The sequence below is a fragment of the Pseudochaenichthys georgianus genome, chromosome 9 (genome assembly GCF_902827115.2).
Source record: "Pseudochaenichthys georgianus chromosome 9, fPseGeo1.2, whole genome shotgun sequence".
Lineage (NCBI taxonomy): Eukaryota > Metazoa > Chordata > Actinopteri > Perciformes > Channichthyidae > Pseudochaenichthys > Pseudochaenichthys georgianus.
The window spans coordinates 35,205,403-35,223,095 of NC_047511.1; the positions used below are offsets into that span (position 1 = coordinate 35,205,403).

At 44.0% G+C, this 17,693-nt stretch overlaps 1 protein-coding gene across 8 annotated transcripts in view; it reads left to right on the forward strand.

Annotated features, from left to right (window-relative positions):
• The window catches only part of mef2cb (myocyte enhancer factor 2cb), a 71,207-nt gene that overhangs the window by 15,971 nt on the left and 37,543 nt on the right, over positions 1 to 17,693 (forward strand). For all 8 annotated transcript variants that reach the window (XM_034090171.1, XM_034090174.1, XM_034090173.1 and 5 more), the window contains one exon: positions 15,352 to 15,566. In XM_034090171.1, the coding sequence (XP_033946062.1) occupies positions 15,513 to 15,566 (54 nt within the window). In that variant the 5' untranslated portion in view covers positions 15,352 to 15,512. The remainder of the gene's footprint in view (positions 1 to 15,351; positions 15,567 to 17,693) is intronic.

Genomic DNA, 17,693 nt, shown 5'->3' on the forward strand with positions numbered 1-17,693 from the left:
TGTGCCATTCCCACACCAAAGGCCAGCCTGTAAAAGAATGCGCAGCCCAGGACTGACCGTAAAAAGAGTCCGAAAAAAGTCAGGACAAAGAATACTAGAAAAAGAAAACGGGTGTCACTGCTACATAATGACATTTGAAATAAAAAAATGAATTGTGCTCAAACCTTTTAGCTCAAGTGTATCTAAAATTAAACGTAATAACACACCATAACATACGGCGATATGAAATGCCCTGAGGGTGGAGAAGGGTGAAGCAACACCCACCCCCTACACACACACACACACACACACACACACACACACACACACACACACACACACACACACACACACACACACACACACACACACACACACACACACACACACACACACACACACACACACACACACACACACACACACACACACACACACACACACACACACACACACACACACACACACACACACACACACACACACACACCTCTCTTCTCTCTCTCCGTACATTTTTTTGTATTCTTTTTCTTTTAGAATTCTTTTTTTTCCGTTTCAACTCCTTCTGCCCCGTGATGTATGGCTTTTTCCTACAGTGGCTCTTCCAAAGTGCAGCTCGTGATGTCATTAATTTTATTCATACTTTATGGATGCTCTGTCTGGAAAAAAAAAAAAAAAAAAACGAGACAAAAAGGAGAGGGACGATGTGAGGAGAGAAGGAGCAAGATAGAGAGGAAGATAGAGGCAGAGTGAGAGAGGAGAAGAGATGGTGTTGCGGAAGGAGAATTCCAGTGCAGTTGCATGTATAATGAATGAGGGGGCACTTTGTTTGAAACTCCAGCCCGGCGCTTCACTTCAAGGTTTGCTGGGCAGAGTGGGGCCTTGTGATCTCACACCAGCCACTCTCTTTATCCTGCCAATAGATGCTTTCACCTGGCACTGTGGTTCGACCCAATGGAAACACAAATAACCTTGTGTGTGTATAACAGAATCACACAGAGGGAGAGAGAGCACTGACAATGGAGCAAGGGGTTGGGTGGAAAGGGTGAGGAGCGGGTGAGAGAGGAAAGAGGTGAGTTTGTATAACAGCAGCAGTGCAATGACGCCCAGACGATACTGAGGAGAATACTGGCACCCAGCCCACACTTCCTAAATAGTGCTCTCTACAGAAATAGCTCAGCCTTGATATTGACTTTTGTCTGGTGTGTGTGTGTGTGTGTGTGTGTGTGTGTGTGTGTGTGTGTGTGTGTGTGTGTGTGTGTGTGTGTGTGTGTGTGTGTGTGTGTGTGTGTGTGTGTGTGTGGATGTTCACGTTTGAGCCTGCTCAATATGAGGATAGAGAGGTATCATCGTCTAGTAAGTAGTTTTTCACTTTGTTAGTATCTGTTGCTAATTCTCGTACAGTGTGGGTAGATATGTTTCGCTCATTGTGCGTGTTTTAGTGTACGAACAATAAATGTGTGTATGTGTAAAGAAGCTAGCCAACTTTGTTATTTGGGATAAAAATGGCCTCTGTCTTATTTTTGGACCTGCTGGACTCATGGTTTTATAAATAGCTGAGGAAGTGCGGGGGATACCTGTCGTGGCTCCAGCCTCCCTGCAGCAGAGTCCCAGTGCCTCGACGTCACATCCATCCAACGCCGGCCCACTCCGGGCGACAGAGCAGCCGCCTCGGGGCCAAGCAAACAGGATGGGACTCAAATTGAGGGTGGGAGAAAATCCGTCTCTGGAGTAAAACACAAAGGAGCTTGCAGTTCAGCATAAGGAGCCTCGCTGACACTGTCAGATTTTGTAGGGATTAAAAAAACACTACTAAGTTAATTCCTTTTCACAAACACTGAGCTGAGTATAATGCTTTGATAGGAGTGTCAAAATGGCAACACAATAGAATGTCTTCAAAATGAGAAGTGTGTTTTTTCGACACTTAGTCTCTGAGTGTAAGGTCATAGGGTGGTTTTCTCTCCTCTCTGCCATCTGTGTGCCGAGGTGTCTTGTTAATTTCATTTCTGCTTCTCAGGCATATGCCATGTGAACAGCACTCCGAGTGTTAACTTTCTCTCTTTTCTCTCAATGTTGTACACTGTTTCCCTCACATTCCGCTCTCACTTTCTTACGGGAGGATCTGGCTCCACATTTTAAAGGGTCTAATCAGTGTTTTTTGGGATAACGTAGCGCTGAATAAATCTCCGAATACATCTCTGAATACATCTCTGAATAAACTGTCTTCACTGGAAATTATGTTTGAGAGTAGATTTTAAATATTAAAACGTGTTTATAGTTTATCTAACAGTTATTTATTCATGGGAAATGTCAGATATTCTAAAGAAAAACTGATATTTAATGACTTAATCACGTGGACCGATAACAGTTGTCTTGTGTATTCTTCCTATTCATCTCCTTCACTGGGCATCACATTCCTCCATAATCATTTGGTTTGAATCCACATTATCACCCTGAGATGCTCTTTTATCTGTTTATCTGTCATCCACCAGAAGTGGAGTCTGTCTTGAAGAAAGTGGAAAAACCGCACCAGTTATGCCCATAATTCCATTAAACATGAGCATCATCCCTGCTGCATCTAGCCCGAGATATTGTTCACCCTCCAAATGAGTGGCACTCTACATCTCTGCCCCTCATAAAAGGGTCCTAATAATCACATTACGAATGGGACAGATAGAGAGAAACATAGAAAGGGAGAAATCTTTGATAAGCTTTACGGCCCTTGGTGGACTGTCTCTGAAAAAAGAAAAATCATTTATTTTTTCCCTCTTTCTCTGTGAAGGGAATTGTGTTGCCTGTTATTAATGTGCTTTTGACAGCTTAATTTGATAAGCGGGCTACTTGTTAAAGAAGCCTTGGATTGTTCTCATAGAAAGAACACGCTTTTTTTCCCCTTCCCTGTTCTTCAAAATGCTGCCGCACAGTCTGTCGATGACCCAGTTCTAAGAGATGGTCGAAAACAAGGAAGAGCAGCTCAAAATCCACAGGGAAAAGCGAGGAGAAAGGCAGGAGGGTATAGCGGGAGAGGCAGAGAGAAGTATAGAGAGAAGGGATACTTTAAGTAAAAAAGGCACTTGTGGGAAGTTAACTCAAATGCTTTCCTTTCTTCTCTCTCCCTCTCGCCTCCTCTTCACTCTTCTTCCTCGTGCACTGAGCAGCCTACCTTCTTGCGATCCTCTTCCCTGTAGCCTAATCGGAAAAGAGAAACGCTAGGAACGATAACGGGGATTAACTTCCACTGCTTACCGGCTCCCCTTGGTTAAGTACACGTGTAATGAGTTGTTTATATGGGATAATGCTCAGTAGGTGCAGCAGAAGCCCAGAGCTGCCCTCACCTCCCTCCTCCTCTGCTTACATAGACACACACACACACACACACACACACACACACACACACACACACACACACACACACACACACACACACACACACACACACACACACACACACACACACACACACACACACACACACACACACACACGGACAACCAAAATATACACACCAAGTACATGTATAAACGCATTCGGTAACACAGTAATGTACAGGCAGCATATGCGGTGTGAACATTGATGTACGCAGGTATGTGCAAATACATATATTCACACACTCAACTCTCACAAACACACCCACTCGTAGAAATTCCCACACACAGCTGTGATGCAGGTCACTTGCTGTGCAGGGGTGAACAGAGGGAGAAAAAAAGTTTGGAGTTGAAGGGGTGGGTTTAGTGTGTTTGTGTGTGTCAGTCTGTGGCCGGGGGGGGCTATCGTTCTCAGGCCTACATGGGTCATAAGGCCAGGGGATTTTTCTCAGGGTGAAGAGAAGGGGAAGAAATTGAATGATATGAGAAAATATGAAGGGAAGGAACCCGAGAGAAGGCAAAGGGATACATTGTGCCCGTCTGCGCGTGTGTTCAACGATCTTGTGTGCGCGTACGCCAAGTTTGTGTGTATGTACATGAAGTGGAAAAAGCTGCTGCCTTGTGGAGGGGACGTGCTCTGCTATCATTAGCAGGGGGGGGGTGTAGGAGGGGGCAGTGGAGGTTATGTGAACGGTGCAGCTGTGCTCGCAGCAGAGGGATTTGAGTGGAGGGGGGGAACTCCAGGCAGCCAGGTCCTTCGCTGAACCACCAGCTCGCAACACAGAGGAGAAGAGAAGACAACAATTCAACCAAGCAGCGAGTCTTGTGAACCAAACACAACTCGCCACCGCCCCCTCTGTCCGCCATCCCTCCATCCCCCACTCCTTCACTCCTCCGCTTCTCCACTCTAGCCCTTTACTTCCCAAATAGGAAAAATAAATAAATAACGATTGATGCTTGATGGCAAGGATAAGAGTGGAAGAGGAGGAAAAAAGAAACAAGTCATGATTTATATATATATAGTGAAGGCTTTTCTTTTCTGTCCACCACTTGTTGTTTTTCTGTCCATTTTATTCTCTGACTTCCGTCTAAATAACGTTCAATTCATTTTACAACAATGTTTATTTCAAAACTGTATTAGAAATACAGCAGTGTTGTTTAAGTTTTCTGCCTTTTTATTTGGGGGGATTTCCCCACGACTTGACGTACAAACCCAAAATCACTCAAATGTGTTTAAAGCTTCCTCCCCTCTCTTATTTTGCACGTGAAAAGAGTCGGAGCCCACGTAGCGAAGGATGGCGCGGCAGACGAAGACCCAAACTTGCTTGTCAGCCCGTGTGATCAGGCGCAGTAGAGACGAGGCAGAGGTGGCTGAGAGACGACAGAACACAGAATGGCATTGGCGCGCACTGCTAATGCATTCAGCTGCCATCATATCCAACAACAAGGAAAAATATCACACAACTCACTTCACAAGATGTTCCTACAACAACAACATCAACAATAACAGACATATAAATGCACACACACGCGCAGACACACAGTCGCACACATGCATAAATAACCACACTGCGTGTTAAAAACCAACCATGAGGAACAAGAATTTGAAAGCAAACAAACAAGTGAGAATGTAAGCAACTTGTCTGAGACTTTGTGACAGAAAAATAAATGAAAAAACACCTTTTTGTTTCTTGAGAAAGGGAGCTAAATATCTGTGGCGTACCGAGCATTCAAATGTTGATTTAAAAGAGGTAAAACACTGTGAACAACATTAAGCACAATGGTTCGCACTGAGCCAAAAATAGAGCGTGGTCAAACAGCAAGAGGGCCATCTCCGAGTGATACAGTGGCCGTCACTGGAGCCACATATTGAGAGGAGAGGCACTCTGCCAAAGCATGTAGCTTCACAGCAGTCATTTAATATTTGTTTGTCTCTATTATTTCATTCACCCTCTCTCTCCTTCTCCCTCTCTCCCTTTGCTTATGGGGGTTAAGTAACAGTACGCTTTATCAGATTACTGGGTCTGAGGTCTCTTTCAAACCACTCTTTGCCATCTTGATTTTGTGCAGCTGTGCAGACTCTTTAATCATACGCTATCTTTTTTCACTCGCCCTCCCCTCCTCTCCTCCCTTCCTCACGTCGTGCCTCCTCCCTTAACATATGTTAATTGGCTGCTTTCTGTGACAAATTACGAGCGCTCGCTTTGATGAGGTCGGGTTGTGATGGTGCTGGGAGTGGAGTATAGTGGGACTGCCAGACCCTCGCCGGTTCCCCCCTAACCACTCCAAAAGGGAACGCGGCACCCAGCCGATGACTAATGAGAGGCTTGGACTGGGTCTGGCCCGCTCTGGCCTTGGTGGGCCACTCCCCTAAACAGAGGCTGATCTGTAGGTACCACCACACACTCCAGTCAACCTTTATCCTCATCCACCCCTCGCTGGGAACTGTAAAGCACTGGGAGCGCAGTCCAGGCTACATGCTGCAACATAGTTATATCTTTAAGACCCTTATGTATGTCACATTTTTAACCAAAGAGACTGCAACAGTTTTCAAGAGAATAGTTTTTTATTCAATTTGCTTTCTTTTTATGTTTGACTTGAAACAGAAAACACGAGTAACATCAATTATAGATGCAATGCGTCCAACTTGTGTCTCAAGTTTACATTGTGTGTGTGTGTGTTTGTGTGTTTGTGTGTCTGTGGTAAAGAGACGGTGCCTGGAGACATTACACCAGCCTTGCTTAAACAAACACTAAGAGTGGAACAATCTCTGTTTAATGATGCGCAGCGTCAACAGGAAAACAATGCCCCCCAATAATCAGCACAATCAGCGTGCGGTAACCTGAAGAAGAAAAAAACTGAACCTGACATCATCCTAGTAAGGTTTAAAAAAAAAATACATTTTCAAGTGCTGGGTTGGGTGATGGGGTGTCATATTCTGACTCCCTTCAATATGCACTACTGCTTCTTTTTCTCTCTCTCTCTCTCTTTACTTCGGTCTCTCTCTTTCTCTGTCACATTCCCTCTCTCTCCCTACTCTACGATCTAGGTTACTTGGTTTCCTAGCGGAGCACAGGGACCGGAGGAAGAAAAAAAAAAAAACAGAAGGTCGAATCTATGAAGGACATCCTTGTTGAAGTGTGCAACCTTCTACTTCTCTGCAAATTACCCGCACGCTGTGCATAGACTCAAAGCAGTGTTCTGGCTCTCACGTCAGCGCAGCAAGGATGTGACCATGACACATAATGCTGTGGCAGTATCACAACTACAGGGAGAGGCAGAGTACTGAGCGAATGTTAACTGTAATTATTTTTAGTTTTTTAGTTTTTTTGAAGATATAGCCAAACCTGAAGACGTGTGTTCCCAGTGCCATACAAAGAGACTTATTTTATAGTTTATTTATGTACATAAGTTGAATCCCACAGCACATATAAACTCACAGCATTTAACAATAGAGAAGTAGAACAGCTTAAGTTTTCGCTTGTTACGGTCACAACTTCAAAAATAATCACTTCACGTAATAGTTTCATTGTGGATTCCAAATTTGCTGATCAAGCGAGACTATGAAAAATAGTAAATTCCACCACTTCCCTGTAAGGTTGCCCACATGCTGACTTAGTTACAAAAAGAAAAGAAAAAGGGAAATCATTTTATTTACCTCTTCCCATCAGCAAGGATGTAAAATAACAACCCATAAGTAGCACGATTTCCATACCCAGCGAGTTCATAGACACACACAGATGCACATTCATACACACATGCAGGGTGACAAAACGAAGAAAAAGGAAGTGCACTGGCACCTCGTGGTTACATGAGGGTTAGCCATTTTAGCATTAGCCTGCGGGCCTTAATTGAGGCCAGGAGGGAGCATTTAATAATTGCTGTCAGAAGATCAAATTTAATTCTCCTCTCTTCACAGCCACCACTGCTGTAGGGTAGAGTGAAACAAATTGTCATCAGAGATTTCTAAATTAACAAAGCTTTTAATTAGGGTGATTAGAATGCTGTGGAAAAGAGAAAGAGTAAGGGGTTGGGGTGTGATGAAATCATCATCATCTTATCCATGATGTTTGGTGTTGATACAATGTGGGTTTGGGGAAAAGCAGGAGGAGCAGGGGCACGCGACTACTGGGAAGTGTGCTTGAACATAAGTAAGCCTGGCCCAGGCAGCCCTTAGCCTCCGTTTCAGACCTCTGACACAAACACACACACATACACACACACACGCTCTGCCCTTCTCCCCCCACTGGAGAACATTGCTAACATCCTGAGACATTGTCATACTCGGCAGGGAACATAATTGGGTGAATATGTCAGTGCTTTGTGTTCTTAGTGACATGACTCCCGGCTGTTCCTGTGGGGGCTGGGTACACTCATTGAAGGGTTTATCCTGCAATTCCACTGCATTGGTTCGCTGTTCATTACAGTGTTGTTTTTCCCGTTGTTTTATGAACATGATAGATAAGCAGGGGATGAGTTATCAGTGCACCTCGACGCACATTTGTCCTCCTTCATGTAGGCCTACACGTGTGTGTTATTTTTCTGTTCTTCCCCTCACTGTCAGCACCTGGGTTCTGCAGCGAGCGGGGGCAACATGTGAATTAAAAAAAAACATGAGAGATTTATAAATGACTTTACAATGACTGGAAATAGATAGAGAAAGAGGAAGAAGTGAAATAAATCATGGCAGTGATGATAAAGTGAAACTTGAGAGAAGTGAGTTGCGTTTAGACATCATCTGTGCGTATCGCCACAATCTGCACCACTTCCATATTCAAATCCATTTGAATACTTTGCTTTTTAACCTTCTGCCCAACTTCTCTTTGTTTCCTCCTTGTACCGTGTCACCTTTATTAATTTGATTATTTATTTTCTATCATCTTTTCTATATCTACTTTATACCTCATTGCGTCCATTGCCCCTCCTTATGCTCATGCCATGGAAAGACTGAATGCACTAAATGGTGATTCATTCCAGTCTTTCCGGGGCCTCTGCAAATTGTGGCTTGCCTATGCTTCTGCTTTTTCTTTCCTTCTCCTTTTTCTGATACCATTTTTCCAGCTTGGCACAGGGGTATGTGTGTGGTGCTCCTCTTAGTTTATTTGTTTTTATAAACCACAACACAAAGCTGCAGACAATCGACAGGGAATGCTTTTCAACCACACCGGCTACTCTTTTTCCCTGTTCATATCCAACTAGATTTGCCTGGCATTCACATTTGTGCTCTTGTCCGTCTGCCTTTTGCCAGCAGCTGTGGCTATACAGCCCTTGGCCTACGTTCAAAACGGGGGGTTGACGCAATGTGTCAAGTCATTTTGTCCTTGGGGAAGTCAGCAATGGGCTATGGAAAGATGGTTCTCACCTGCCCCTATACTTGCTCTGACGGATGGCTACCTGCCTTCATTGCGGCTGTGATGGCCCAAGGCCTCTGTCTACTGGTGCTGAATGAGACGTGCAGCTGCCCAAACCAAGGGCAGGGCTACGTACTCCCCCCCTTATACTATCATACAGCAGTTGGCAAAACTCTAATCTAAAACTTATAAATCTAAAAATACATACCAGAATTAATAATATTAAATTGAACCCAAAGTCTTTTACATCAACAACAGGAAATTAAATAAAAACTGGAAATACAGCTAGATTCAGCCGGGACCTTTAGAAGAAAGTACATTTTCTTTGGACCGTAGTGAAATGCTACAGAGGCCAAGTGAGGAAACATACAAAGAAAAATACCTTTTGAATTCATAATTAAAAAAATAGATCGTATACAGTATAGTGTATAAAAAAGATGTATAATTTTATATCATATTTTACATTACACATAAGTAATTATAACACATCGTCTTTGTCTGAATAGTAATTCTATTTCTTATTCAATGTGAAGACAGGTACAAAAAAATAATTGCTCTTTTAATCAAAACGGTTTTATTTAGTTCAAAAGGCTCATCCTGTTATAGTTTGATTGCCGTTGCGATGAAGAACTAGTGCAGCTAAAGGGAAAAACCTATAGCGTGAAAATATGTTAATGCCAATGTTTTAATCTCATAGTGGGACCAATCAGAGGGACATATTTACTCAAACATATGTTTCATACAAGGTTCAATACCTTAAATGTACTCAAAAGTTAAGGCAACATTTTTCTTTCCGTTTTGTACTTTTCCTTTTTCAAGCCAGTTTCCCAGTTAGTGTTTTCACAGAATGATGTGTCGCTTCATTGACGTTCTTTACTTATGTGACCGCTTTAAACAAAATCAGTAATCTAGGGATATTTGTATTTCATATTCAGAGAGCCTATTTGTTCAGTTAATTTGCACTCAACATCGGAGCCTGAGGAGTGTATTTTGATTCCCAATTTCTTCTCTCTTAAGAGAGAAGTTTACGGAAGGAAGCACCTTTAGCACCTTTGATTGTCTTAGCCTGCTGATGTCACATCCTTCCGCTAAGTGTGTGTGTTTGTGTGTGTCCGTGTTTCCTGTCCTTCTAGACCCCGTAGCTGTTGGATTGAGGGATAAGAGACAAAAGTGCTGGCAGAGTCTCATTAGTATGAAATCAATTATGTTTAAAGTTAAATATAAAGTTTTTAAGTTGAGGAATTATTCGCCACAAATTCAGAGTTAATCTTGTAGCACTTGAGCTGCTACCTACATCAATATAGTTTCTTCCATAATGTCAATCACACATATAAGTGCTTGACAGTGTTAACACTCGTGCCAACCACAGGCTATTGGCTCACTCTCCTCCTCATCTATAGACAGGTGTCTCAGTTCTAAGTCGCATTGAGATTGAAAATAGAATACATGTAAAACCGTCTCTGTCTCACTAATGATACAAGTAAACCATGAGTTAATAGAGAGAGACAGGTGAAGACGTATCTCCTGCAGTACACACATAAGAACGCACACACACACACCACCACCTCTCAAATTCAAGTTTAGCCAGAACGCTCACTGGGAAAAAAGAGGAATGAACACATAATAAGATGATCCACCACTATCACTCTAATCCCCAGATGTACATGTTGCTAATCTCTTTAGCCGCTAACATGTTAAATTAGCCCTAATATCTGCTGAAATGCACAGCCATAGAGGCCCACCTACGCGTGGGCTACCACCCAGGTTTAGGTCACTCTTTTCCCTCAGCACTTGAAAAAGATACGGATATTGGAGTGGGGGTTGGGGTGGTGGGGGCTGAAGGAAGTAGCTGTGATAGCCATTCGTCACCCTGCCTATCTCACTCTGACAGATGGGGAGTGCAGCGTGCCACGTAGAGGAGTCACTGCCTGTAATGACATTAGAGGCACAATGAGATCTGATACACATTTTTCCTGCTCCCATTCTGCCTGGCCATCGACTCGCTCCTTTGCTTGATCCTTCCCCTCCTCTCATTTCTGCTGGTACTTCTCCATCCATCCTGACAGGAGATAAAGTGCTGTGTACCTCTACATCCAAATAAAGCACACACTCACATCGATGCACCCACAGACACTGGCACACGCGTAAATACCTACATCAAAAGCAGAACTAATACACCTCCAAAAATCTACACATCTGAAAAAGAAACAACTTAAATGTTCTTTAGGAAACGATCTTCTACATGACAGACATGCTCAAGTAAAAATGGAGCACTGTGAGTGTGTACTGACATTCAGATTGTATTTGGAAAACCATGTTAAAGCTCTTTTTTTCCTCCTCCTCCTCTTCAAGGAAATGGGAGTTTATTTAAAAAGAGAGAGCGTTTATTTAATGTACCATACACCTCCTAAAAGGTTTACTTACTGCAGTGTAATATGTTATTTCAAATCCTCACAACCACATTTCCTTGGAGGATAGGGGATACTGGCGTTATATATATATTTATTTTTTTCAGGACACATGCTATTACCAAATGTGTTGCAGATGTACCATGAGCCGAGGCTGTGCTGCCGAGGTGGGGTTTCTTGGAAAAACATCGCCAATCGTGTCGTGATAAATCACCTTCCCCAATTTGCTATAACGTGTAGAATTAGGATTGCAGAACTGCGGCATCAGCAGAATTCTACACACGTTGCATTTGCAGGCGTGCCAGTTTCATCTGAACATGTCCTCACAGTCCAATTCTGCAGAAGTGATCGGATACATGATTGGGCGAAACTTTTGTTCTTGGACCTTGTGTTCATCTGCACTTCTTCGACGTTTGCCTAGTTGTTTTCTAAAGTGACGAATTAGTCTCAAGAGTGAGTCAAGCTAAAGGTCCTCTTCCCCCACCCCCTTGATTCAAAGGAGTCATCTTCAGTGCCTGTCCTCAATAACAAAGCGACATTAACAAGCACCCTATAGACCGTCTATTAGAATGTGAAAAAGCGCCATGTGCTGTATATTAGTTTTCAGTGACTAAACACTTGGGAGAGAGGCGACCTAGAATCAAGGCTTGTGGTGCACTGAGTGTATATGTTCTCATCGTCCTCTCAGCTCCACTTCTGAGACTCGGAGAGAGAGAGTGTGCTCATTAGATCTATGTGCTGAATCTCTGCTCCCTCTCCATCTCTCCCATCCTCCCCCAACCTTCATCCCTCTCTCTCTCTCTCTCTCCGTCCGTCTGCTTAACAGATGGGAGGGTCGTGGGTACAGCTCTTCCCCTCCCCCTGGAGAGGCCTGGTGCCTGTTCAAAAAGATCCCTCTTTATGCTTCTCTCTATTTCCCTCTCGTCTCTGCTTTTCTCTGTTTTCCTTTCTCCACTCTCCTTCTCTTTCATCGTCACCTCTCCAACTCAAAGCACAGAGAGTTGAGACCGAGGTTATAAAACAAGCGGAGGGGCAGCCGTTGTCTTTCTGTCTGTCTCGGTGCCAGCGTGCTCTCTGACCCTAGCAGTCGCTCGCTCAAGCTCCCTTCCAGTTACCAGGCGTGTGTGAATGTAGGCATACCATAAGTCAGACTCCGCAGAGAAGATAAATACATTGATACATTGTGAGGTGTATTCTTCATTGTCCACGGCTTATTCCCTCTACCCCTACGCCTTACTTTGGGATTAGTTAATTGGCTTAATGTGACCAAGCCTGTTAGGTCTTTCTTTTCCTCTGTCTGTCCTCATTTCTCCTCTTGTTTCTTTCTCACCTCATGTGCCCTCTCAAGGTCAGGTGTCAGTGTCAGTCCCCTGCGAAAAAATTCCTGTTGAAGATTACTACCTTGCGCCACTTGACCGTGTTCACTAAGCAGTGCTTGTTTCCTGCATTTCCCCACCTTTTGCTGTCTTAGCGTCATGAGGCTAAATTGGATTGAGTGATTCAGTGGTAATCTGTTAAGTTAACTGATGCTCTATCCACCACGAGGGGAAGGAGAGGGAAGGCAGCCCGATGAGGAGGTGGGCACTCGGTCCTTATCCAGAAATTGCCTGGCACTCATGTGGGACGGGGGCGGGTGTGAGGAAAAGTGGGGGGTGTTGGCAGAGCGAGAAAGGGGGGACGTGGGGAAGGGATCGTTGTGTAGGAGGAGGTAGAGGAGGCAAGAGTGAGAAGGGATGGGGAAGGAGGGGGTGGCTGAGGAGGGGAGGCGCCGACACGGGGCTAAGCGGCAGCAGAGCCTCACCTCGGGGAGCGTTGGCTGGTGCTGGGAGCCAAAAGCAGGGATTAAATGTTCAGGACACGGGCTTAGTCTTAGCGTTAATGTTGCGTAAGGCCTAAGGTGTTGCCCCAGCGGTTGTTGACATTGAGAGGTTCAGCTCGCTCAGTGGGCTGTGGGAGGAACGAGGTGGAGGCGGAGGCCAGGAGGCAGGGATCACCAAGGTAACGCCTCCTTGTTTGGAGCGGTGCCCGGGCTGGGAACTGTTGAGCACAAAGACTGGGAGGGGATACTGCTGTCAGCATGTGATTGAAGTATGCCGGCTTGATTGATATCCTTGTCTGGCTGTTTTGTGCCAAGCGCCTTAGTGTTGGCTTGTAATCCTAGTTTGTCTGACACGATCCTTCTTTGTTTTCTTCCAGGGGGCAGCTCTTTGTTGTTCTGTCTGTGGATGGGTGTGTTTGCCGAAGCAATGCTAAAATATTTTGGATAGCCTCTTCAGAGCTGCCACAGATTTATTTGAGATATTGTTGTTATTATGATGGTGCAGTCCGGCTGTTGTCCCAACTGCCAAACGATGTGTTTATGTTTGTTTTTCATTCTTCCATAAGTGGGTGTATTCCAAACCATCAACTCAGGAAGTTGTCTGTCATGAATTTAATCATTGTTCAAATTGTATTGTTTCATTTGTTTTTGTTTGATTCTTTGTGTGACGGAGGTTTTTGGTAGAGAAAATTCTAAAGAACGTTTACCAAATCTTTGTTATGCATATGGGATTTAAAAGTACACATACTTATTTTAGTCTTAGCTCTAACTAAACTGAAGTTTAAACTAACAAATGCTAGATTTTGAAATAACAAATGGGTAGTTCACAGCCTGTGTTTTCTGTTGAAATAAAAAAATACAGTTAATCTCTACTGCTACAGGCCTCCGTCTGTCACTAAGACACACAGCATCCCTCGATGTCCCTATTACGCGCTTTCATTATCAATGTCCTACTCTCCAGCACAAAGAGGTCAAGTGCATAGCAATGTGCTGCACTCACCTCAGGGGTTTAGTGCTTTCTTTTGCTTTCTCATGCATGTTACTCAATAAATACATGGATTCAGGTTAGGTGAAGATAAGGAAAAAGGAAATGCATTACAATATGCATGCATGTGTGCGGGAATGTGCAAAAGAGAGAATATGAGAGAGTGAAGAAGAGAGCAAGGGTGCATGAGAGAAAAGAGAGAGAGAGTGATCGAGAGAGAGAGAGACTGAGAATGACATGTCTTTTGGTGAAGCGGTGTCGTCTTCCACATCAATGTCTGATGCTTGTGCTGCCAGGTGCCGGAAATCTGGTTCAGAAAGGAGAGAAGAGAGAAGAAGGGGAAAGTAGAGAAAAAAAGGCAGGGTAGATGGAGGATTTTTTTATTTATTTTTATGTGACGGCGGTGACAGCTCCCCTGCATTGCACTGAGCTTAAATAATGGGATGCTCATTTGCATAACGAGGGACGTTATCACCTCTACTGTCAAAAGAAAACACAACAACAGTTCTTCTGCTCCTCCCTGAGATAGATTGGGTTGGCCTACTTTAGCACTCTGGAGAGATGCACTGGAGCTCTGGCTTAGCCAAGCTCACACAAGAGCGCACACATGTGCACACTCACACACACGGATGCACGGACACACGGTAACACACTTACTCAAACTTTTTAGAGCGCAGGTTCTTTCTTTGCACATGCTGTCCAGCTCATCAGTTTCTGGCCTCAACTCCTGAACAGGGGTAAACACACGTTGCCGTGCGCTCATAAACAAATGTGTTAATTCGGATGCCCCTCAGATGCTCTCATTGACATGTCTCCAGCTGGATTTAGTTTGTGTTGGAATTCTCTTTGAATTCTGTCTCAAAGAAATATGATTTTACTGTGTTTTAAAAGATCAGTCTCTGCACTGTTCTTCTTTTTTATTATTTTGGCTTTATGTTGCCAGTATATGGCAAGACTGAACTCAGTTTTACAGTACATCTGTAATCTATCCTGCAACCATTTTGGAGATGAGCTGCAGGAAGAGTAGAGAAATCTGTGTCTGGCAGTTCCACCGTCAACACAGTGCAGTTCGTGGGAAGAAACAAAATGTATTTCTCAGTCTGGAGGTAATGTTACAGTGTCGGTGATTAGAGCGTTTAAGTTAGCGGCACATCCAAAACACTGTCAAACTCTCTGTGAATGAAGCGAGATCCTGACAGCGCTGTCTCCTCTCATAGTCGGTGCCTGGGAGGAAAAAAATGGAAAAACTGATTTGCATGATATCGACAGTGAAAAACACAGCAGTTCTCACAACATTGTTGACAGATTCTTTGTCTTTCTTCACCCTCCCTTGTGGCTGCCATGATGCCACTTTTATTATTTTTTCTCTCAGTATTTTGCCATATTTCATTTCATTTAATGCTGATCCTCTCCTCTCCTCCCCCTCCCCATTTCTTTCTTGCAGGTACGGATGCTGAAATCTTTGAGTTGATTGGAACAAATAGAAAGCAGAAAAAAAGACAGATAAAGGAAGAGCAGAAGATTGAAGAGAAAGAAGAAGAAGGAGGACAGAGAAGAAAGCATAAAGTTCTTTAGAAAGAGGAGAGAAAGAAAGAGACTGGGACGATGGGGAGGAAAAAGATTCAGATCACGCGGATTATGGATGAACGCAACAGACAGGTAAGTCCTAGGGGGAAGGGAGGATGGATGAGTGTGAGGGTGAGGGAGAGGAGGGGTGGAGGATGGAGGAAGGAGAAACACCCTACACCCCACATAGCCCTACAACAATGAAGGTCTTCTGGGAGTCTGGGCAATATGTGCACTGGGCGACAGAGGAGTGTATGTGGGAATAGCACAGTTATTGCTTTGGGTGGAAGACTTCCATTGGGTTATAACAGCAGGCCTGTTTCCCCTATATCTAACAACCCAGTGTGATCGCACCAGTAGGGATTTTTTTTCTCCAAAAAAGGAATTTGCATGAGGATTCTGCAAAACCGTTCTGCATATCACTGCTTGTTATGAGCGCTGCAGCCTACACATACGCACACGCTTCACACACCCAACCTCTCACACCATGCCACCCAGTTTAGGTCACTGGCAGTGGAATATTACCGGGAAGAGGGTGGTAGCACCGGAGAGTCAGGGTGGGAAAAAACATAAACAAACAACCAAACAGAGATGGGATGGTCTATAGAGACACACTGTGTTGGGCCAACAGGGTGGAGATGAAGGGCAGCCTGGCAGACAAACACTGAAACTGTATGCTTTCCTCTGCAAAGCACAAGTGGTACATTTTCAAACCAGCAATACTGTACAAACAATCCTGATAAAATAACACGAGACAAAATGAGACACTTTTTAACAGCAGCTGGCATTACTTGAGAGAGAGACATAATCCATTGTGGGCTGCTTGATTCAAGCAGACACCACCTTCTGTGGCAGGAAATAGATAGAGACAGAGCTCTCCCACTGCCCTGGAGGCACACAATTGATCACTTCCTGTGGCACGACTGACCACTGACACTCTGTCAGCTTCCTGGCAGCCCAATTGGATCCATACGCTGCTAACGTGGCCCCTGAATCACAGGTCAAACACGCACACAGGCACACACACCTTGTCTGAACACACAGGCCCACTTCATCGCTTCTTATCGGACATCCACAAGAATAGTCAACAACAGTTTCTCACTGTGTGCTTTATCAAACACAGTCATTTGCAGCCAGAGTAGTGACATAAAAAGGCTTAAGGAATCGATTGGGCAATACTGGAGGAGTAATTGAAACAGATTGCAACCTCTCTCATGACTGATCTCAATGATTGTGATTGCAAGTAACAAGAGGATAGTGAGAGGGGAGTGAGGATGTAACTGAGATGAAGACGAAAATGCCCCAGTAATCATGATTTGACTATTGCTGGTACACAGCGTGTTCATCTTGAAAACAGAGTGACTTTAGAGTGCAAACAAAAGAAGGAGAGTGAGAAAAATACATAGGAAGAAATGTTTAATAAAGTGGACACAGCATGTGACAGCATGCACCTATGTGCTCTATAGTCTGATTCATGTGTTTTGGTTTTGAAAGAAAGACGTGCAAACAGAGACAAGAGCGAGGAGGAGGAGGTCACAGAGTTTCAGATGAGGACTAAAGCGATCGTGTTGCTGCAGCACCCACACTTCCTCCTTGCTGTTATCTCAGCCCTTCTCTCTCATCCCACCTTGGACTGAGCCCGCCAGTTGCAAAAGGCTCTCCGGCTCCTGCGGATAAGGAGGGAAAGAGAGGGACAGGAAGGACACCTGAGGGGAATCGATGCCTGAGATATCCGGGCTTTACTTACAGAGCGAGGAGGGAGCAGAGAAGGGAGAAAGGGTTCAGGGAAAGGCAAATCAATATATCACTGGATTTTGTAATTCTGATCCCTTATTTGATAGATTACGTATTTATTTGTTTGTTCCTACTAATATGATGTCATGAAATCACGAGGAACATATTGCATACATGATGAGCAAAAGGCGTTTGGCTTCATTGCACCTACACCCTAAATAAATGACATCACTGCATTTTGTGAAGGCAGATATCACAAGACAGAGACTGACACAGAAACTCACATTTTCCTTCTTAAAGGGGGAAAAAATCAAACGGAAGCTTTGCATATTTTCACTTCCTTTTTAAGGAAGCCAAATAAACACTGGAGGAATTTGTTGCGTTGTTTTCAACCTCAGATTCTTCTCGTCAGATTTTTGATTTCTAAAACCTTTTTCTTTAATTAAGTATTTGGCTCTAAGACATTTGGTCCTATCTGATTGACAT